This window comes from Nerophis lumbriciformis, linkage group LG06 (assembly GCF_033978685.3).
Source record: "Nerophis lumbriciformis linkage group LG06, RoL_Nlum_v2.1, whole genome shotgun sequence".
NCBI lineage: Eukaryota > Metazoa > Chordata > Actinopteri > Syngnathiformes > Syngnathidae > Nerophis > Nerophis lumbriciformis.
The window spans coordinates 8,496,245-8,520,950 of record NC_084553.2 but is presented as its reverse complement, the minus strand read 5'-3'; the positions used below and the strand labels follow the sequence as shown (position 1 = coordinate 8,520,950).

The 24,706-nt window shown below is 41.8% G+C and overlaps 1 protein-coding gene across 4 annotated transcripts in view; it reads left to right on the top strand.

Annotated features, from left to right (window-relative positions):
* kif13ba (kinesin family member 13Ba) overlaps positions 1–24,706 on the top strand; it is a 173,563-nt gene that overhangs the window by 18,309 nt on the left and 130,548 nt on the right. For all 4 annotated transcript variants that reach the window (XM_061963691.1, XM_061963689.1, XM_061963692.1 and 1 more), the window contains exon 3: positions 15,513–15,606. In XM_061963691.1, the coding sequence (XP_061819675.1) occupies positions 15,513–15,606 (94 nt within the window). The remainder of the gene's footprint in view (positions 1–15,512; positions 15,607–24,706) is intronic.

Genomic DNA, 24,706 nt, shown 5'->3' with positions numbered 1-24,706 from the left:
TGGCTGCGATGGTGGGGGAGGATGCCGGACAGACCTGGCAGGCCCAAACGCATTGTGAGGGTTTGCTGGGAACGTCTAGCAGAGTCTCCTGTCAGAGAGAGTTTCAATTCCCACCTCCGGAAGAACTTTGAACATGTCACGAGGGAGGCGCTGGACATTGAGTCCGAGTGGACGATGTTCCGTACCTCTGTTGTCGGGGCGGCCGATTGGAGCTGTGGCCGCAGGGTAGTTGGTGCCTGTCGTGGCGGTAATCCTAGAACCCGTTGGTGGACACCGGCGGTGAGGGATGCCGTCAAGCTGAAGAAGGAGTCCTATCGGGTTCTTTTGGCTCATGGGACTCCTGACGCAGCAGACAGGTACCGACAGGCCAAGCGGTGTGCGGCTTCAGCGGTCGCGGAGGCAAAAACTCGGACATGGGAGGAGTTCGGTGAGGCCATGGAAAAAGACTTCCGGACGGCTTCGAAGCAATTCTGGACCACCATCTGCCGCCTCAGGAAGGGGAAGCAGTGCAGTGTCAACACCGTGTATGGTGGGGATGGTGCTCTGTTGACCTCGACTGCGGATGTTGTGGATCGGTGGAGAGAATACTTCGAAGACCTCCTCAATCCTACCAGCACGTCTTCCTATGAGGAAGCAGGGCCTGGGGAATCTGTGGTGGGCTCTCCTATTTCTGGGGCTGAGGTTGCCGAGGTAGTTAAAAAGCTCCTCGGTGGCAAGGCCCCGGGGGTGGATGAGATCCGCCCGGAGTTCCTTAAGGCTCTGGATGTTGTGGGGCTGTCTTGGTTGACAAGACTCTGCAACATCGCGTGGACATCGGGGGCGGTACCTCTGGATTGGCAGACCGGGGTGGTGGTTCCTCTCTTTAAGAAGGGGAACCGGAGGGTGTGTTCCAACTATCGTGGGATCACACTCCTCAGCCTTCCCGGTAAGGTCTATTCAGGTGTACTGGAGAGGAGGCTACGCCGGATAGTCGAACCTCGGATTCAGGAGGAACAGTGTGGTTTTCGTCCTGGTCGTGGAACTGTGGACCAGCTCTATACTCTCGGCAGGGTCCTTGAGGGTGCATGGGAGTTTGCCCAACCAGTCTACATGTGCTTTGTGGACTTGGAGAAGGCATTCGACCGTGTACCCCGGGAAGTCCTGTGGGGAGTGCTCAGAGAGTATGGGGTAACGGACTGTCTTATTGTGGCGGTTCGCTCCCTGTATAATCGGTGTCAGAGCTTGGTCCGCATTGCCGGCAGTAAGTCGGACACGTTTCCAGTGAGGGTTGGACTCCGCCAGGGCTGCCCTTTGTCACCGATTCTGTTCATAACCTTTATGGACAGAATTTCTAGGCGCAGTCAGGGCGTTGAGGGTATCTGGTTTGGTGGCTGCAGGATTAGGTCTCTGCTTTTTGCAGATGATGTGGTCCTGATGGCTTCATCTGGCCAAGATCTTCAGCTCTCACTGGATCGGTTCGCAGCCGAGTGTGAAGCGACTGGGATGAGAATCAGCACCTCCAAATCCGAGTCCATGGTTCTCGCCCGGAAAAGGGTGGAGTGCCATCTCCGGGTTGGGGAGGAGATCTTGCCCCAAGTGGAGGAGTTCAAGTACCTCGGAGTCTTGTTCACGAGTGAGGGAAGAGTGGATCGTGAGATCGACAGGCGGATCGGTGCGGCATCTTCAGTAATGCGGACGCTGTATCGATCCGTTGTGGTGAAGAAGGAGCTGAGCCAGAAGGCAAAGCTCTCGATTTACCGGTCGATCTACGTTCCCATCCTCACCTATGGTCATGAGCTTTGGGTCATGACCGAAAGGACAAGATCACGGGTACAAGCGGCCGAAATGAGTTTCCTCCGCCGGGTGGCGGGGCTCTCCCTTAGAGATAGGGTGAGAAGCTCTGCCATCCGGGGGGAGCTCAAAGTAAAGCCGCTGCTCCTCCATATCGAGAGGAGCCAGATGAGGTGGTTCGGGCATCTGGTCAGGATGCCACCCGAACGCCTCCCTCGGGAGGTGTTTCGGGCACGTCCGACCGGTAGGAGGCCACGGGGAAGACCCAGGACACGTTGGGAAGACTATGTCTCCCGGCTGGCCTGGGAACGCCTCGGGATCCACCGGGAGGAGCTGGACGAAGTGGCTGGGGAGAGGGAAGTCTGGGCTTCCCTGCTTAGGCTGCTGCCCCCGCGACCCGACCTCGGATAAGCGGAAGAAGATGGATGGATGGATGGATGATTTATTTTTAATTAAAAAAAAAATTATATACTAATTTTTTGTACATAATTTTTGTATGGATTTTTTTTTGCAATTCATTTTTATACACTGATCTCTTTTACGGAATTTTTGTATAGATTTTTTTACACCCTGAATGTTTAGACACTGATTCTTTTGTACTGAATTATTGTATCGACTTTTTTTACTGATGTGTATACACTGAATTTTTCTGCACCAATTTTTTGTATAGATTTTTTATTACACCCTGAATTTCCCCGAAAGGGATAAGCGGTTGAAAATGGATGGATGGATGAATTTTTGTATACATTTTTATACCCTGATTTTTTTTTACATTAAACTGTCATACACTGATTTTTGTACTGAATTTTTGTATAGATTTTTTTACACTGATTGTTTTTACCCTGAATTTGTTTTACACCATTTTTTTTACAAAATGTTTGTATAAATTGCGGTTCCTTTTGGGCATGCAGGAATTGAACGCCAGCCTGGACCACACCAACCCATCTAGACTCTAAATGCGATCACACTTTACCAGTTTTGGTTCTTCTTTGTAAAATAAATCAAGTCTCCTAAATAATCTGCCTCAAAAAATTAGGGACCAGGAAAAAAACTATGAGAAATGTAAACATTTGTATTTCAAATGTAACTTTCCTCTGATTATAATCCCATCAATAGTTACAATAGTTGGGGTAAACAAATATTTTTCTGCTTGCCATAACCTTCATTCTTTTTTTTTTTAATAAACTTGCATCATCAACATTAAAATTACACTTTTTTTTTTATATTGATTTTTTACCCTGAATTTTTAGACACAATTTTTTTTAAATTAATTTTTTCACTGATTTTTTTTTTTTTAACAAATAATTTTTATACACTGATCTCTTTTACGAAATTTTTATATAGATTTTTTTACACTGATTTTTTTTATCCTGAATTTTTAGACACTGTTTCTTTTGTACTGAATTATTGTATAGATTTTTTTTTTTACTGATTTGTATACACTGAATTTTGTGTGTGCAAGGACGGGAGTGGAAGAAGTGTCAAAAGATGGAGCTAACAGTTATAATGGCATTCAGACTTTACTTCAATCAACAACGGAGCATAATATTGCGTAACAAAACTCCAGAAAATGTGTCTTACCTTATACACACACCATAATAATATTCCTATGTTTAATGCACCGACAATCCATCAAGCGGTGCGGCTTTGTAGCTTACCAAAGTCGTACTAAAAACATTTTTGACAGATTTTTGAGCGCCGTGTGTAATGTTCTATATTCTCAATGGAACATTTAAAGTTTGGGTGTTGTTTACTGCCGTCATATTGCAGTCTACACGTATCTCTTATGTATGACTGCCATCTACTGGTCACATTTATCATTACGCCATGTACCAAATAAAATGGCTTCGAGGTCAGCAAGCACAACCAGAATTATGCCGTACATTAGGTGCTCCGGGTTATACGGCTTACTGTCGCGTTTTGAGAAAATGAACATTTTAAATGCGCCTTATAGTCCGAAAAATACAGTGCTTGGTAGGGAAAACCAGAGGTCAGATGTTTTGTGTAGTTGCTCAGCAAGGTTGCAGACATCTCAGGGTATTTTTGCAAAGCAGAATGTTTCCGCCTCCATGTGTGACAGTCGGGGTAATAATCAGCATTTCAATGCCTCCAAAAACGTTGAGTCAGCTTGTTGCCAAAGCGCTGGATTCTGTTCTCACGCCTCGTCTGAGTCATTCAGGTGTGGATTGTCAAACAGACGGGCCATTGCACGTTTCTCTTTGAGCAGGTGGATCTCAATCCCTTACACAAAGTGCGTTACTAACGCTTTTCCTGGTGACTGTGCTCTCTTGAATTCCTCAACCAGCTCCTCCCTTGGGAGTTCTGGGCTTACTCACAAGCATCCTCACCCCTCCAGGTGAAATCTTGCATTAAGTTCCGGAACAAGGGCGGCTGACTGTTATTTTGTGTTTCTGCCATTTCTGTTGACGGTCTTATCATCTGTCCCAGTCTTGTGCAGGTCTACAATGGTCCTTTGACAGCTCTTTAGGTTTTAATGGAAGGGATTGTTTTTGTGACATTTATCCACATAACGAGTACTTGCTTAAAGGTACAGGACTAATTTGTGTGCTCCGTGGGCACAAAACAGTCAGAATCTCGCTGATCGGATCCCTTAATCAAATACGAGTTAAAATCTATCTTTAAAGTTCAAATGATCATACATGCCTATGTTGTTTTCATCATCAAAGCCATGTCCCAATTAAAGAGAAGCGGATAAAAACTAGAGATTAGGGATGTCCCGATCCGATATTTGGATCGGATCGGCTGCCGATATTTGCCAAAAATTGCGTATCGGCAAGGCATGGGAAAATGCCGATCCAGATCCAGTTTTAAAAAAACTCCGGTCCGTGTTTTCCAACGCACCGATTTAAATAATACATTCCACTTTTCTGCTGCTCCGTAATTTCCGTTCCGCATTTTCCAGCACACCTTCAACACATCCACATGTCTGTGAATTCTCACGCAGTTGCTTTTAGCTGCTGGCATTACACGACAGGCTCTTCTCACTCTTTCCTGTGTTTCCCTCTCACAGACAGCAGCGCACCTTCTTACATACGTCACATACTGTCACGACACACGTCACATACTGTCACGTCATACGTCACATACGTATACGTCCTCCCCAAGCAGAGAGGTAGCAGCATGGCTAACGTTAGCTGTGATGCTAGCGCAGCCGTGCGATCAACGCTCCCTCTAAGGTGCGCGCCTGTGCAATTGCAAACTGTTTAAGCGTCCTCTGCGCATAGCAAATCTATGCCACGCACAAAATCTAATAAAAAAATAAGCGCATAACAATTTTCAACACACCGACACGACAGAGAAAACAGTTTTCGTCATCATTGTTCAAATATTGTGACGTCTGTCGAGACGCTTATCTCCATTCGGTGCCACACGCCCACACCATCAAAATGCTGAGGCAAAAATTTCCACATCAACACCGTATGAAAAAATGTGTGATTTTTTTAGTTGTGATTTCCTTCTCTGCATGAAAGTTTAAAAGTAGCATATATTAATGCAGTATGAAGAAGAAAGTTTTAATGTAGACATGCAAGCCTAGAAAGAAAATTTTGAAAATCAAGACTACATTTCCTGCAAATGGGTGCATTTCTACCCTATATTTTAACTTTAGATTTATTCTCATATCAAACTCTTTTGGCTGTCTTTTTGACACTTACATCCGGCGCCCCCCTCCACACCCTGGACTATAAATAATGTAAATAATTCAATGTGATTATCTTGTGTGATGACTGTATTATGATGATAGTATATATCTGATAGTATATATCTGTATCATGAATCAATTTAAGTGGACCCCGACTTAAACAAGTTGAAAAACTTATTGGGGTGTTACCATTTAGTGGTCAATTGTACGGAATATGTACTTCACTGTACAACCTACTAATAAAAGTCTCAATCAATCAATCAAAACACATAGAATCATCATACTGTTGTGATTATATGCATCAAGTGTTCATTCAAGGCTAAGGCAAAATATCGAGATATATATTGTGTATCGCAATATGGCCTTAAAATATCGCAATATTAAAAAAAGGCCATATCGCCCAGCCCTAGTTCAATGATGCCATTTCTGTTTGTCATGTATAATTTTGTCTATTTTGTGTTTATCCTTGAATAAACAGGTCAGTTTCTTGTTACCAACCATTGTGTATTATTCAAACTCCCCTAATTCAGCTGGCTAGTTGTTATCAAGAGTACTAAAACCCTTTTCAACATGATTCTGACAACTAAGTAGGCTAAATAACTTTAAACTTTAATACATGCTCGGATAGGCCATTATCGGTCAGTATCGGATCGGAAGTGCAAAAACAATATCGGTATCGGATCAGAAGTGCAAAAACCTGGATCGGGACATCCCGACTCCAGTGCGACTTATATATGTTTTTTTCTTTCTTTATTATGCATTTTCGGCAGGTGCGACTTATACTCCGGTGCGACTTATACTCCGAAAAATACGGTAGTTACTATGGTAATCTGAGTCACAGCAGCTCAGACGAGGCACCAAGCAGCGTGGGTGGGGAGCGTTTCCACAGAGTGTTTCCAGAGCGGCCAACCTGAAATGCGGGTGTCAGGGACAGACGCGGAATGAGATTTTTACAGCAAAGTTCTAAAGCTTAGTGATATATCACATACATCAGATTGTAGCTGGGTTGTTTTTTTACCCGTCACCTTAATATTTCACTGTGTTTGTTGTAATTTTGTTGCGTTTGCTTGATTGTAAAATGTGCCGATTGAGAGGTGCTGTGACGTTCATATGTTGTTAGGGGTGTAACGGTACAAAACAATTTTGGTTCGGTACGTACCTCGGCTTAGAGGTCGCGGTTCGGTTCATTTTCAGTCCAGTAAGAAAACAACAAAATATAAATGTTTTGGTTATTTATTTACCAAATTTGTAAACAATGGCATAACATACATATACACGCAGGGGCCATTGCCAGGGTTAATGTGGTCAACATATATAAAATAAAAACTAAATAAGATAAGGCTCAGAATGGTTTCTTAACAAAACCTTTCTACATATAAAGTGCTTTTTTTGATTAATTGATTGATTGATTGAGACTTTTATTAGTAGATTGCACAGTACAGTACATATTCCGTACAATTGACCACTAAATGGTAACACCTCAATAAGTTTTTCAACTTGTTTAAGTCGGGGTCCACGTTAATCAACATTAAACTGCCTCAAGTTGTTGCTCGGATTAAATAAAATGACAAAACTTTTCTTCTACATATAAAAAGTGCAACATTAAACAGTTTCAAGTCAACTCAGCCTCAGATTAACTTTTCTTCCCCCCCCCCCAGCCTGGCTAACTTGGCAGTAAGAGGATATAGGGGCTCATTGTTCTTCCACCATAGAAGTGGGTCAAAACCTAGTTTTTAATGCAATATGAACTTATATCTGCTGCTATAAAAAGCACTTTATATGTGGAAAGGTTTTGTTAAGAAAGCATTCTGAGCCTTATCTTATTTAGTTTTTATTTTATATATGTTGAACACATTAACCCTGGCAATGGACCCTGTGTGTATATTAGGGATGTCCCGATCCAGGTTTTTGCACTTCCGATCCGATACCGATATTGTTTTTGCGTTTCCGATCCGATACTGGCCTATCCGAGCATGTATTAAAGTTTAAAGTTATTTAGTCTACTTAGTCGTCAGAATCATGTTGAAAAGGGTTTTAGTACTCTTGATAACAACTAGCCAGCTGAATTAGGGGAGTTTGAATAATACACAATGGTTGGTAACAAGAAACTGACCTGTTTATTCAAGGATAAACACAAAATAGACAAAATTATACATGACAAACAGAAATGGCATCATTGAACTAGGGCTGGGCGATATGGCCTTTTTTTAATATTGCGATATTTTAAGGCCATATTGCGATACACGATATATATCTCGATATTTTGCCTTAGCCTTGAATGAACACTTGATGCATATAATCACAGCAGTATGATGATTCTATGTGTTTTGATTGATTGATTGAGACTTTTATTAGTAGGTTGCACAGTGAAGTACATATTCCGTACAATTGACCACTAAATGGTAACACCCCAATAAGTTTTTCAACTTGTTTAAGTCGGGGTCCACTTAAATTGATTCATGATACAGATATATACTATCAGATATATACTATCATCATAATACAATCATCACACAAGATAATCACATTGAATTATTTACATTATTTATAATCCAGGGTGTGGAGGGGGGCGCCGGATGTAAGTGTCAAAAAGACAGCCAAAAGAGTTTGATATGAGAATAAATCTAAAGTTAAGATATAGGGTAGAAATGCACCCATTTGCAGGAAATGTAGTCTTGATTTTCAAAATGTTCTTTCAAGGCTTGCATGTCTACATTAAAACATTCTTCTTCATACTGCATTAATATATGCTACTTTTAAACTTTCATGCAGAGAAGGAAATTACAACTAAAAAAATCACTAATTTTTTCATGCGGTGTTGATGTGGGAAAAAAAATTTTATTTGATTTTGTGCGTGGCATAGATTTGCTATGGACAGAGGACGCTTAAACAGTGCGCAATAGCACAGGCGAGCACCTTAGAGGGAGCGTTGCTTGCACGGCTGCGCTAGCATCACAGCTAACGTTAGCCATGCTGCTACCTCTCTGCTCGGGGAGGACGCATATGTATGTGACGTATGACGTGACAGTATGTGACGTGTGTAAGAAGGTGCACTTGCTGTCTGTGAGAGGGAGACACAGGAAAGAGTGAGAAGAGCCTGTCGTGTAATGCCAGCAGCTAAAAGCAACTGCGTGAGACTCCACAGACTTGTGGATGTGTTGAAGGTGTGCTGGAAAATGCGGAACGGATGTTACAGAGCAGCAGAAAAGTGGAATGTATTATTTAAATCGGTGCGTTGGAAAACACGGACCGGAGTTTTTTTTTAAACTGGATCTGGCTCGGCATTTTCCCATGTCTTGCCGATACGCAATTTTTGGCAAATATCGGCAGCCGATCCGATCCAAATATCGGATCGGGACATCCCTAGTGTATATGTATGTTATGCCATTGTTTACAAATTTGGTAAATAAATAACCAAAAAATTTATATTTTGTTGTTTTCTTACTGTACCGAAAATGAACCAAACCGTGACCTCTAAACCGAGGTACGTACCGAACCGTAATTTTTGTGTACCGTTACACCCCTAACTGTTTGTTGCATTTGTGTTGCGTTTCGCTTGATTGTAAAATATATCGATTGAGAGTGGGTGTGACGTTCATATGTTGTCAATATTTAGTGTTTTATCGGTCATAGTTAGTATTGTAAATCCCACATTCTTTATTTTCATGTACATTCTGGGTGTCTCATTCAGGAAAAAAACATAAAATTAAGGCGGTCCGTCATAACGTTTTTAGCATTCAATCAGACATTATTGTGAGGTTTTGCATTAGTGTTCCTACTAGGTACCTACTCAGTGGCCTAGTGGTTAGAGTGTCCGCCCTGAGATCGGTAGGTTGTGAGTTCAAATCCCGGCCGAGTCATACCAAAGACTATAAAAATGGGACCCATTACCTCCCTGCTTGGCACTCAGCATCAAGGGTTGGAATTGGGGGTTAAATCACCAAAAATGATTCCCGGGCGCGGCCACCGCTGCTGCCCACTGCTCCCCTCACCTCCCAGGGGGTGATCAAGGGTGATGGGTCAAATGCAGAGAATAATCTCGCCACACCTAGTGTGTGTGTGTGACAATCATTGGTACTTTAACTTTAACTTTAACTTTAAAAATCAGATATACCGACCCCCAGACACATTTTTTTCCTCTAAATTTGGCCCCCCCCCGAGTCAAAACAATTGCCCAGGCCTGTCATAGAAAGTGTTTTTTCCCTGCCATAGTGGAAGATATAGATGCTAATTAATGGTTCACTGGGAAAGGACACAAGAAAGACCCCACACCAAACCTTGTGTCAAATGCTGTAGACTGTAATCCACTTGTCAAGCTAATGTTGATAATTAGCACACACATGTGACCCGCAGTGCCTGCAGGCAACACTGAAGATACAGCTCCTTCCCCACTTTGCATGCCTGGGCGCTTATTACTATATAACCGTTCTCGTTTTTTGTTTGTTTTTTGCTGGTAATATAAACATATTGGCCTTTATTTAAAATGTTAGATTCCATCGTATTTTTCTGGGCGTTGACCTTGCGCATGATGTCATACTGTTTGCACCGTTTACAGCATTTTGTTTCCTGTCTCAACCCATTAAACAAATATCAACATTAGTGCTTGTTGGCGCATGTCTTTCATGCTTTGTAACGGGCGAGTTCTAAATGAAGGAGTGTCTTTCAAAAAAAAAACTGCAGACTTGAAGCAAACATTGAACCAGCGTCCTACCACAAGTTTCACCCTATTTGCATGTTCACTTGTGGAAATACCACCTCCATGCGCCTCTTGTCGAATTCCATAGGAAGGTGTGCTGACCTCAGAGGATATCCCTACCAAGGACTCCCACCGCCCGTCCTTATTGACAAACTGCAGAGAAGTGAACGCCGTGTGTCACATGATCTGACCATTTATACAGTCAAATGCCTGATATGTGTATATTTAAAGACTATAACAAAGTGGATGAAAGTATTAAGTGGCTCCTTGCTGAGTGCTAAGTTGGAGACGACCGTGTGAAGGACGCATTGCACCGTTAAATAAACCGTTCAGGGTCACTTGGACTGTGTGTCCTCTTTTATTGATTAACTTCTGCAAGGTAAAAGGTCATTTTGTTCACACTCTTGACTTTCCCAGTCTCCCTGTTCCAGCGGATGTTATTAGGATTATAAAGCCGTAGGGTTGTAACGGTACACAAAAATTCCGGTTCGGAACGTACCTCGGTTTAGAGGTCACGGTTCGGTTCATTTTCGGTACAGTAAGAAAACAGCAAAATATACATTTTGGGGTTATTTATTTACCAAATTTGCAAAATCTTCCACCAAAAATATTTTGTTAGTGGAATATTTGATGTGAAGTAACGGGAACCTTGGATAGGTCAATAATTCATAATAACATTGATTTTGATTCAATATTATGTTTTGAGCAATGACAGTTTGAAAGAACAAAAACAGCTTTGTTTTATTAGTCAACATTGCAACTTTTTCTAAATTACATTTAACCTTTAAGCTTTTTTATTTCACTTTTGTTATGTTTTTATTTATTTTAATAGTATTTTTAGAATGTGCCGTGGGCCTTTAAAACATTAGCTGTGGGCCGCAAATGGCCTCCGGGGCACACTTTTGACACCCCTGCTATAGATAATAAAAAATTAAATGTGATAAATCTATGGATAAAAAGCAGAGCCTGGCGACGCATGCACGTTTATCATAACTCTCTCTCTCTCTCTGTCTCTGCCCCTCCCTCACCAATGCTGCTGCGGCACAATTTGTTTTGTTTTTAACCCCTTCTTAATCCTGAATGTAAGGCTGCAGCTAACGATTATCTTTCTATCGATTAATCTATAGATTATTTTTTTTTTCGATTAATCGGTTAATCTATGGATTATTTTTTCCGATTAATCTATAGATTATTTTTCCTTTTACCGATTATTTTTTTATTTAAAATGAAGATGAAAAAATAAATGTAGGCCAGTTTTTTTCAAAAGGCATGACTTTTATTTACAAAAAAAAAAAGTATGGCCACTCAGTCAACATTGACAACAACATGACAAAATATTCTGTAACAATGTAAACATTTAAAACTTTTAACATTTAACAAAATTAAAAGTAGCTTATTTGCTTTTTAATGTGCAAATATAAAAGTAATTATCCAGTGCAAATCTTAATATTCTGCAATAGTATAAGCATTTCAAAAGTAAAAGTATTGCTTATTTTGCTTTAAAATGTGCAAAAATAAAGATAAACATCAAATACAAAAAAGTGCAAAACGAAATATTCTGTAACAGTGTAAACATTTCAACAAAAGTAAAAGTATTGCTTATTTTGCTTAATAACACAACAATGATGTTGATAAGTGTTTTAGTTTATGAATTTACAACGCAGATACAAATGACACATTCATGTTTTTGTGTAATGATGACAACGTATACTCACGCGGACGATTGACTAGTTGATGGTGATGGCAAGAACGCTGTCGGGTGTTTTCTTTTCAAATGTTCGTTCATAGCCGTTGTGCTGCTATGATAGGCCATTTCCGCTCGACACAGTGTGCATACAACAACTGTCAAGTGTTTTGCTTTTTTCGCTGTGCTTATCCCACACTTGAAGGGATGTACCACTGCTGAATGTGGCTTCTGGATTTCACTCAAAAGACCAGACCGTAGTTACTTTTTCCTTTTATTTTCCTTTAGTTTGCAACAGTTTTTCCAACCAAGAAACAGCTTCTTTTTTCTTCTTTAGTCTTTTTAGCAGTCTTTAGCAGTGTTAGTAGACTTTACTTTCTTTAGCTGTCATTAGCTGTCTTTAGTAGCCTTTAGTAGCCTTTAGCTTCTTTAGTAGCCTTTAGCTTCTTTAGTAGGTGAAAAACCTTTAAGGACAAAACACCACAAGATTAACATGCTGTAAAAAATCAATCAATTATCAATCCCATAATTTACAATTATTAATTAGGCTATCAAACTCTTAACCATTAAACAAGTGCAAGAAAATGGACACATCTTTTCCCTTTAAGTTAAAACAGATTTTAAATAAATTGTCTCAACATAAATGCACCAAGATACATATAAAATACATTTCAACCCAGAAACACAATAGATAAATGCAGCAGAAAACCCAATATGCAAATACATAAATACCTAACCAATTAACCACCTATTTTAGATACATATTTAAAATCCATATTCAATATAAATATATTATTAATTTAGCAGTGAAACACTCAAACTTAAACGCTGTCTACTGGTAGAAAAATGCCCCTTTTTCTATGCCCTCACCAGCAGCCAATGATCCGACACAGTTAAATCCAACACTTTAAGTTGAGCGACTTCACCCTCCTGATGAAGCAAACTGCTCCAACATTTATCAAACTAAGCAAAGAATATCAACACTTCCTTACTAAACAACAGTTACACAAAACACCGTGTGTATTTAGCCTCCAGACTAAGCACGCTACATGCACACAACTCCCCCGCACCCCCCATCTCACCAGCGCAACAGGTGCGCCACACCCACAAAGAGAAATAAAGTGCAATCTTACCGGCTGTCCGTTCAGCTTTTGGTTTTGGTACACTTTTGGCACAACTCTGGGTTATCTGTAATGAACTAAACCTTTTTCCACTCTATTGTGAGGACAAGAGGGGCATTAGACAGAGAGACAAAAACAACAACAGCAAACAACAACAACAACAATAGAGCAACATCAGCAAATACGACATGTACAAATATGATGGTAAAAGTAATAGCAAATAAGCAGTTAGCGAAAAATAAAAAATAATACAGAAATGACAATGAGCATTATTACACTACAAATGGATCAATACAAATACCAATAGAAATAGCGCTATTGATAATAAACAATACCAATAATTTACCTTTATTATCAACAATACAGTTGTTTAAATGCAACAATACATATACGTAATGATAACTTGAGATACGAAAGAATGCAGAAAAATGGAGGGGGAGAAAGAGAAGCAACCTACATTAACCTTGTAGATTGTTATAGTAACTATAGGTTAAGCTTTTTCAGTGTGCCATGTGTTACACCCAGTTTACCCTAGGGCAACAACGTTAATATATGTTTGATGAAACGTGATTATGTGCATGCGTGTAAGTATGCATATGTACTTGTATATGTACAGAATGTGTATATGTGTTTGTACAATGAATGTATATGTACAGAATGTGGATATGTGTTTGTACAGTGAATGTATATGTACAGAATGTGTATATGTGTTTGTACAGTAAGTGTATATGTACAGAGTGTGTATATGTGTTTGTACAGTAAGTGTATATGTACAGAATGTGTATATGTGTTTGTACAGTGAATGTATATGTACAGAGTGTGTATATGTGTTTGTACAGTAAGTGTATATGTACAGTATGTGTATGTTTGTATATTGAATGTGCGTGTGGATGTACGAACTTTAGGTATGTAAATATGTACTGTATTTGTGTATGTATGTGGGAGCGTAGGTACTAGAGATGCGCGGTTTGCGGGCACAACCGCGGAGTCCGCGGATCGGGCGGATGAAATTAAAAAAAATTAGATTTTATCCGCGGGTCGGGTCGGGTCGGGCGGTTGAAATAAAAAAAAATTAGATTTTAAATAGATTCAGGCGGGTGGCAGTTAAACCAATTCGGAAATATATATACATAGTTAAATGTTGTTACCCACATACGAAAAACGAGCAGGCACCTGCTGCATATGCCACAACAGAAGAAAAAAAAAAAAGAGATGGACACATTTACGGAGCGGAGAAGGGACGCCTCGCCGGGGTCCGGGACCGAGGCCCCTTCCCCCGAGAGGGCCCCACCGGGAGCCGTAGCTGAGGCGATCCGCGAGAAGGGCCCGACGCACGTCCAGGGTCACCACCGCGCCCACCGCACCGACACCCCGCCTCGTTCGCCTTCGCCGCGGCCGGCGTCACGCGCAGCAGGTAAGCAGCTTACCTGCCCGCCACCCCCGTGGCCGGGGGCTCGTAACAGTGGTCACTCCACGCTGTCCGCCCGCGTAGCTTACCTGCCCGCCACCCCTGTTGCCGGGGGCGCGTAACAGGGGTCACTCCGCGCGCAGTGCGCTCACGAAAGGGGTGGGGCTCACCCTGGTTGATATAGACAGCAGGACGGTGGCCATGGAAGTTGGAACCCGCTAAGGAGTGCGTAACAACCCTCCTGCCGAATCAACTAGCCCTGAAAATGGATGGCGCTGGAGCGTCGGGCCCATACCCGGCCGTCGCCGGCAGCGAGACGCGCTTGGAGGTGCGCTCAGCGCGGCTCCCATATGATTGCGCACTGGTGTGCGTCTGGGTCGTGACAGCGTGGCACGCGAATGTCTGTGCTGCATTGGATCAGTCTCCTTTCTTTAACAGGCAAAAGCTTTATAACCTCACTAATGCCTTGCATCGTCTATATTAGATATATAACAACGGGCGGGTGCGGTTCTGATCAAATGTTAGAACGGGTGGATGGCGGATGGTTGACAACTTTCTGATGCGGTTGCGGATGAAATAATTGCCTATCCGCGCATCTCTAGTAGGTACCTATGTACGTATGTCGCCGTAGAGTTATTGAGTCTGTTTAGCTGATTGGAGAGCTGGATTCCACAGCTAGTTTGTCCATGACAGTGACTTCTGTTTTGTTTGATCAGACGTTTTACTGCCTTGCTACAGACATACTTAATTGGAAACAATTAAGGTATGTAAATAAACATTTATAATAAAAAAAAAAAAAAAATTTCACAATGTATATGTCCGGTGCGGCTAGAAAAAAAATGTTCACAAAAATTTAATGGGTGTTGCTTTTATAACAGTGCGCTCTACAGCCCGGAAAACATAAATGAAACCTCAATATCGATTAATTGTGCAGCCTTACTTGCAGAGCAGCTATATGTGCAAATATGTATCTTATATTGAAAAAGAGACCGCACTGCTGTCATTGTTAGGATGAAGCGTTTGGTGCTCGCTTCAAAAACAGTTATTGGAAATGAGTGCCATCTTTTTCTCTTGATTTTTAACAGTTATTCTGTTGTGTAGTCTGCATGTACAGTTTTTCAAGGATATATCATACGCCATGATGCCAATACCGTGTCCTGTCTCATCCCCAGAAAAGGAATTGAACACCAAGTGTGTGGTGGAGATGGTGAAGAACCAGACCATCCTCAATCCGGCGGGGGCCAACCTGGGCAAGAGCGACTCCAGGTATGTCGTTGCTCACATTCCGCGTCTGCCACGCTACACGTTGCAGTGCTTATTGTGTGGCCACTAAAGTCGACTGCGTGTGGAATGTGACTTTGTTGTCACCACGCAGCACTTTGGCAGGAAACTCACAAAATCCGCTAATGGAACTTGCAGAAACGGGCGCATTTCCCGCCTGGTTTGTTTTTTAGGCAGCTGCCGTTTGTAGTTGGGTTGGTGCCTGATTGGGTTGTCAGTTTGTTTTGGACTGACTTCAGGACATCCTGGTTTCTGTTGTGCTAGTTAAAACAGAAGCATTTTCTTTTTTTCTAGTCCAGACGGAGGCTTTATCCACATGAATGTGTACTTTTACAAAGTCTTACTTTTGAAGGCATTTTGACCTTTGAACGACATAAACTGATTGGAGTACGGATGAGCGTGACCATGAAGACTGTGAACGGAATCAACAATCAGTCCATTCATTTATTACTAGAGATGTCCGATAATGGCTTTTTTGCCGATATTCCCATATTGTCCAACTCTTAATTACAGATTCCGATATCAACCGATACCGATATATACAGTCGTGGAATTAACACATTATTATGCCTAATTTTGTTGTGATGCCCCGCTGGATGCATTAAACAATGTAACTTTACCATGAATTTGGTGGTAGCGCGGGGGGGGGATGTATATCATAACTCATAAATCAACAGGAAGTTTGCAATTCCCCCTTCAAAACAAAAGTTGTGTAAAAACAAGTCACCTTTTTTCAAACATTATCTCCTCTGAGCGCGTTTGTCGTGTCGGCTTCAAATTAGCACAGGAGAGAGATTGAACCCTTCTGATTAAAAGTTGATGAAAGAGTTTTAATTACTGCTCCGGTTTGGATTTTATGAGCCCTCAAAGTCGGTCCCGTCCATCGCTGCTTGCAGCTTTAATTATGCCTAACTTTGTTGTGATGCCCCGCTGGATGCATTAAACAATGTAACAAGGTTTTCCAAAAAAAAATCAACTCAAGTTATGGAAAAAAAATGCCAACATGACACTGCCATATTTATTATTGAAGTCACAGAGTGCATTATTTTTTTTAACATGCCTCAAAACAGCAGCTTGGAATTTGGGACATGCTCTCCCTGAGAGAGCATGAGGAGGTTGTGGTGGGGGGCGGGTGTATATTGTAGCGTCCCGGAAGAGTTAGTGCTGCAAGGGTTTCTGGGTATTTGTTCTGTTGTGTTTATGTTGTGTTGCGGTGCGGATGTCCTCCCGAAATGTGTTTGTCATTCTTGTTTGGTGTGGGTTCACAGTGTGGCGCATATTTGTAACAGTGTTAAAGTTGTTTATATATCATAACTCATAAATCAACAGGAAGTTTGCAATTCCCCCTTCAAAACAAAAGTTGTGTAAAAACAGTCACCTTTTTTCAAACATTATCTCCTCTGAGCGCGTTTGTCGTGTCGGCTTCAAATTAGCACAGGAGAGAGATTGAACCCTTCTGATTAAAAGTTGATGAAAGAGTTTTAATTACTGCTCCGGTTTGGATTTTATGAGCCCTCAAAGTCGGTCCCGTCCATCGCTGCTTGCAGCTTTAATTATGCCTAACTTTGTTGTGATGCCCCGCTGGATGCATTAAACAATGTAACAAGGTTTTCCAAAAAAAATCAACTCAAGTTATGGAAAAAAATGCCAACATGACACTGCCATATTTATTATTGAAGTCACAGAGTGCATTATTTTTTTTAACATGCCTCAAAACAGCAGCTTGGAATTTGGGACATGCTCTCCCTGAGAGAGCATGAGGAGGTTGTGGTGGGGGGCGGGTGTATATTGTAGCGTCCCGGAAGAGTTAGTGCTGCAAGGGTTTCTGGGTATTTGTTCTGTTGTGTTTATGTTGTGTTGCGGTGCGGATGTTCTCCCGAAATGTGTTTGTCATTCTTGTTTGGTGTGGGTTCACAGTGTGGCGCATATTTGTAGCAGTGTTAAAGTTGTTTATACGGCCACCCTCAGTGTTCCCTGTATGGCTGTTGACCAAGTATGATTTGCATTCACTTGTGTGTGTGAAAAGCCGTAGATATTATGTGACTGGGCCGGCACGCAAAGGCAGTGCCTTTAAGGTTTATTGGCGCTCTGAACTTCTCCCTACGTCCGTGTACACAGCGGCGTACTAAAAAGTCATACATTTTACTTTTTGATACTGAGAATTTTGAAACCGATACCGATAATTTCCGATATTACATTTTATAGCATTTATCGGCCGATAATATCGGCAGTCCGATATTATCGGACATCCCTAATTATTACCGTATTTTCCGGACCATAGGGCGCACCAGATTACCGTATTTTACGGACTATAAGTCGCAGTTTTTTTCATAGTTTGGCCGGGCTCCAGTGCGACTTATATATGTTTTTTTCCTTCTTTATTATGCATTTTCGGCAGGTACGACTTATACTCTGAAAAATACGGTATAAGGCGCACTGCCGATGAGCGGGTCTAGTCAGGTCTATTTTCATACAAAAGGCGGATTATATAGAGCGCATTAAAAGGGGTCATATATATATTTTTTTTTTCTAAATGGAAAAGACTTCCTTGTGGTCTACATAACATGTAATGTTGGTTCTTTGGTCAAAATGTTGCATGGATGATGTTTTACAGTCCATCTTCAAGCTTCTTTCTGACAGTCTCTTCAGAATGCGCCTACTCAGTGGCCTAGTGGTTAGAATGTCCGCCCTGAGATTGGTAGGTTGTGAGTTCAAACCCCGGCCGAGTCATACCAAAGACTATAAAAAAATGGGACCCATTACCTCCCTGCTTGGCACTCAGCATCAAGGGTTGGAATTGGGGGTTAAATCACCAAAATGATTCCCGGGCGCGGCCACCGCTGCTGCCCACTGCTCCCCTCACCTCCCAGGGGGTGATCAAGGGTGATGGGTCAAATGCAGAGAATAATCTCGCCACACCTAGTGTGTGTGTGACAATCATTGGTACTTTAACTTTAACTTTAACTTTGTGTACAGTCTTATTTATGTGCCTCCACTTCGACAGCGTCTTCTCCCCGTCATCTTTGTTGTAGAGGTGTAGCGTGCAAGGACGGGAGTGAAAGACGTGTCAAAAGATGGAGCTAACTGTTTTAATGTTATAAGGCGCACTGTCGAGTTTTGAGAAAATGAAAGGATTTTATGTGCGCCTTATAGTCCGAAAAATACGGTACTGTACAGCAGTGGTCCCAAACCACCGGTACCGGTCCGTGGATCGATTGGTACCGGGATAAGAATAAAAATACAAGAATAAAAAAAAATGTTTTAAATTAAAAAATTTTTTTTTTTTTTTTTTTATTAAATCAATATAAAAAACACAAGATACACTTACAATTAGTGCACCAACCCAAAAAACCTCCCTCCCCCATTTACACTTATTCACACTCATTCGCACAAAAAGGTTGTCTCTTTCTGTTATTAATATTTCTGGTTCCTACATTATATATCAATATATATCAATACAGTCTGCAGGGATACAGTCCGTAAGCACACATGATTGTATTTTTATATGACCAAAAAAAATTAAATAAATAAATAACCCCCTTAGTTCCAGTGAAAGGAACTTTGAATGCTCCAGGATACCAAAACATTTTGGACAATTCCATGCTCCCAACCTTGTGGGAACAGTTTGGAGCGGGCCCCTTCCTCTTCCAACATGACTGTGCACCAGTGCACAAAGCAAAGTCCATAAAGACATGGATGACAGAGTCTGGTGTGGATGAACTTGACTGGCCTGCACAGAGTCCTGACCTGAACTCGATAGAACACTTTTGGGATAAATTAGAACAAAGACTCTGAGAGCCAGACCTCACCAATGCGCTTTTGGAAGAATGGTCCAAAATTCCTATAAACACACTCCGCAATCTTGTGGACAGCCTTCCCAGAAGAGTTGAAGCTGTAATAGCTGCAAAAGGTGGACCGACATCATATTGAACCCTATGGGTTAGGAATGGAATGGCACTTCAAGTTCATATGTGAGTCAAGGCAGGTGGCCAAATACTTTTGGCAATATAGTGTATAATGAACGAAAACACATCATCTTCTACTACACGGATTTCACTTAAAGCAGGTACTTTTTGGAACGTAGCCCCAGCATTAAACGAGGGAACACTGTATACCTCATTGGTACTGCATACGTTATGACCAGGTTCAGTTTTAAGTCTAAAACAGCTTTTATATGATATGCAGTGTTTCCCACAGGACAGGCATCTATTTGTGGTGGTGTGGTCGGGGGGCGGGGGGTGGCGGCGGCAGCGGCGATGACAAAGAAGAACGCGGAGTTGGAATATAATTACAACATTTTATGTACATATTTATATACAGATTTGAACAATTAGTGATTCACTGAAATATATTTATTAATTGTGGTTCCTACAAAAAATATATCTTATAAAATATAAAAGCTAAAATGTCTCTTAAAGCTCTGCCCCTTTAATTAGTGAATACTAAATAATTTAACTTTAGCCTACTACTACAACCATATTATTTACCAGCAACATGAAGTGAAACAGAGGCAGAGGTGTCCTGCCACAGTCAGTCAACCTCCTCCTCCTCCTCCTGCTGCTGCTGAACAGGTCGCACCTGTGGTCCGGACTGTAGGCCTACCTCCTCTCCAAGTCGAGCCCTTTTCGGCCGTTGAAAATATTTTTCTATACTCATCTGTGTGAAGGAGTGAACATCCAACATTAGAATTTATTACTAACGAGCAGAAGCGCTCTATGTACAGTGCCGTCTAACCTTAAGCGGCAGCAGCTCAACACATGCAGGGTTCAACGTTAAGCTTTTTTTCTACTTGCCCGACTTCTCAAATCTACTTGCCCCAATATTTTTACTTGTCCTGCCTAGGTTTTTTTCTGGCTGTGTAGTGCTCATGGCTTATATCTTACTAAAATCCTTCCCGTTGACTATTTACAACACTACACAGTATTTATTATTATTATTATTATTATCTATAATTACATTTAAATGGCATTGCATACATGTAAAATGAAATGCTATTTCACATTATTTGACCAGTAGCAGTTACACCCATCTGAACAGGTCAGCCACCTGTTTAAAGCCCGATCACAGTTGAAATCTTGAAATGAACGGCCTTTAATGGCCAAAACATTAACCTGGACAACATTTTAACAGCTGGTTGACTCAGATTTTATTCTTTTCATTGCATTCACATGCTGCAGTGTACAGTGGACAATTTAGCTTCAGTCCACGTGTGTTTATTGACAACAGGGTTATAACCTGGACACGTTAGCTCGTCGGTATGAAAACACGTGACTGTTACTACGTGCGTCTGCCCCGGACCCCGAGTCAAACAGCGGCGGTGTTAATGAAGCAGCGTCAGGCTGCTCACCGTCAGTGAAACGCTCGGTGAAATCACGGATTAACGTTAAATATATGACGAGCCGCGAGCGATGCAGCTATAACCTATCTACCTATAACTTATATTACCCTCGTATTTTGATCCCGTCCGTCCGTTCTTCTTTTACTTTGTCGTTGTCGTCTTCTTCGTCTTCTTCGTCTTCTTCTTCTTCTTCTTCTTCTTCTTCTTCTTCTTCTTCTTCTTCTTCTTCTTGCCCACCAGGTGAATTAAGTGCTATTGGCGGAGTTACAATGCACAGTAGGCTACCGCCACCTACTGCACCGGAGTTGTAACTACAAGCAACATTCACAGACAGTCCCATTGCTTTTATGAGCGGTCGAGCGAGTCAAAAGCCGAAAAATCCATTTGTGGCGGACGTAATTCTTTCGTGGCGGGCCGCCACAAATAAATGAATGTGTGGGAAACACTGGTGAGTCAAGGCAGGTGGCCAAATACTTTTGGCAATATAGTGCATAATGAACAAAAACACATCATCTTCAGTGTGTGAATGTGTGTGTGAATGGGTAAATGTGGAAGTAGTGTCAAAGCGCTTTGAGTACCTTGAAGGTAGAAAAGCGCTATACAAGTACAACCCATTTATCATTTATTTATTTACTACACGGATTTCACTTAAAGCAGGTACTTTTTGGAACGTCGCCCCAGCATTAAACGAGGGAACACTGTATACCTCATTGGTACTGCATACGTTATGACCAGGTTCAGTTTTAAGTCTAAAACAGCTTTTAAATGATATGACAGTGTTTCCCACACATTCATTTATTTGTGGCGGCCCGCCACGAAAGAATTACGTCCGCCACAAATGGATTTTTCGGCTTTTGACTCGCTCGACCGCTCATAAAAGCAATGGGACTGTCTGTGAATGTTGCTTGTAGTTACAACTCCGGTGCAGTAGGTGGCGGTAGCCTACTATGCATTGTAACTCCGCCAATAGCACTTAATTCACCTGGTGGGCCAGAAGAAGAAGAAGAAGAAGAGGGACGGACGGACGGGATCAAAATACGAGGGTAATATAGGTTATAGATAGATAGGTTATAGCTGCATCGCTCGCGGCTCGTCATATAGTTAACGTTAATCCGCAATTTCACCGAGCGTTTCACTGACGGTGAGCAGCCTGACGCTGCTTCATTAACACCGCCGCTGTTTGACTCGGTGGCCGGGCAGACGCAGGTAGTAACAGTCACCTGTTTTCATACCGACGAGCTAACGTGTCCAGGTTATAACCATGTTGTCAATAAACACACGTGGACTGAAGCTAAATTGTCCAGTTTTCACTGCAGCATGTGAATGCAATGAAAAGAATAAAATCTGAGCCAACCAGCTGTTAAAATGTTGTCCAGGTTAATGTTTTGGCCATTAAAAGCCCTTCATTTCAAGATTTCAACTGTGATCGGGCTTTAAACAGGTGGCTGACCTGTTCAGATGAGTGTAACTGCTACTGGTCAAATAATGTGAAATAGCATTTAATTTTACATGTATGCAATGCCATTTAAATGTAATTATAGATAATAATAATAATAATAATAATAATAATAATAAATACTGTGTAGTGTTGTAAATAGTCAACGGGAAGAATTTTAGTAAGATATAAGCCAGGAGCACTACACAGCCAGAAAAAAACCTAAGCAGGACAAGTAAAAATATTGGGGCAAGTAGATTTGAGAAGTCGGGCAAGTAGAAAAAAACCTTAACGTTGAACCCTGCATGTGTTGAGCTGCTGCCGCTTAAGGTTAGACGGCACTGTACATAGAGCGCTTCTGCTCGTTAGTAATAAATTCTAATGTTGGATGTTCACTCCTTCACACAGATGAGTATAGAAAAATATTTTCAACGGCCTAAAAGGGCTCGACTTGGAGAGGAGGTAGGCCTACAGTCCGGACCACAGGTGCGACCTGTTCAGCAGCAGCAGGAGGAGGAGGAGGTTGACTGACTGTGTGGCAGGACACCTCTGCCTCTGTTTCACTTCATGTTGCTGGTAAATATGGTTGTAGTCGTAGGCTAAAGTTAAATTATTTAGTATTCACTAATTAAAGGGGCAGAGCTTTAAGAGACATTTTAGCTTTTATATTTTATAACATATATTTTTTGTAAGAACCACAATTAATAAATATATTTTAGTGAATCACTAATTGTTCAAATCTGTATATAAATATGTACATAAAATGTTGTAATTATATTCCAACTCCGCGTTCTTCTTGGTCATCGCCGCTGCCGCTCCACCCCCCGACCACACCACCACAAATAGATGCCTGTCCTGTGGGAAACACTGTATGATGTATATATTTGTAGAGCATACAGTGAATTTGTTTTTTAAAGTATTTTTAGTTCTACTTTCCTATCACTCTGTATTTCCAATTCCCCTCTCCTCTGTTGTTAAGCCTTTTCCAGCCTTGATGCATGCCACCTGTCGCGCTGGCATGCTCTGTGTTGACAGGCTGCAAAATGCATTTTCATGTGGACACAGATATTTTTACACCAACTCCCTATTGAGACGGTTAACTCCATGGTGGTTTTTTGGAATAACACGCCTGAATAGAGATTGTCCCTTTTGGAGCAAGTACGATCTTGTGACTGTTGGTGTAATAACAGCGCTGCCTTCCGGCCAAGTTTGCCCACAAGGAAGACAATGGAGCATAAAAAAGATGGACTTTCAACTCCTCGCCGCACGGCTTCCTCCCTTTTTTCGCAGCTCTTCCGTTTCTGTGGCAACACAGGCGGAGGGTTAACTCCGGGTCGCCGCCGCTGACTGCGGAGCCCCTCTCCCTTGAGCGCTGAGTCGGCGGATGACTCCCACATTCACTGGAGCATCTGTCGACCATAAACTTTTCCCCGGTGACTTTTATGGAGGACCGAACAAGAGCCGGGTTGTAGTTTCTCCGGCTGCCCCGTGGCCTCCACAAAAGGAAGCAGCAGCAGGAGGATGGGGCACCGCTGTTTTCCAGCATACAGATGCTTCTCCTTCTTGTCCCCGTGCTCGTATTTACATAATATCCGCACTGATTTACTCGACGTTTACTTGTTTGTCAGCGGTCGTGCGGAGGCGGCGCTGACAGGAAGTGGGTCTGAACCACTTGATGTTGCAGGTGCATGCTGTGTCAGCTGCGCCGCCAGGATGCCTTTTGTCTCACTGTCAGAAAAAGGAACTGTTTAAAGGAATTCGGACAACAAGAGAAAGTCGTTTTTAGGCTGATAAACTGGGAAAAAAAAGTTTGAACTTTTCTCAAATAGTTACCGTATTTTCCGCACTATAAGGCGCACCGGATTATTAGCCGCACCTTCAATGAATTACATATTTCATAACTTTGTCCACCAATAAGCCGCCCCGGATTATAAGCCGCGCCTACGCTGCGCTAAAGGGAATGTCAAAAAAACAGTCAGATAGTTCAGTCAAACTTTAATAATATATTGAAAACCAGCGTTCTAACAACTCTGTCCCAAAATGTACGCAAATGTGCAATCACAAACATAGTAAAATTCAAAATGGTGTAGAGCAATAGCAACATAATGTTGCTCGAACGTTAATGTCACAACACACAAAATAAACATAGCGCTCACCTTCTGAAGTTATTCTTCATTCGTAAATCCTTCGAATTCTTCGTCTTCGGTGTCCGAATTGAAAAGTTGCGCAAGCGTGGTATCCAAAATGGCCGGTTCCGTCTCGTCGAAGTCATCGGAGTCAGTGTCGCTGTTGTTCTGTGAATCCTGCCTTCC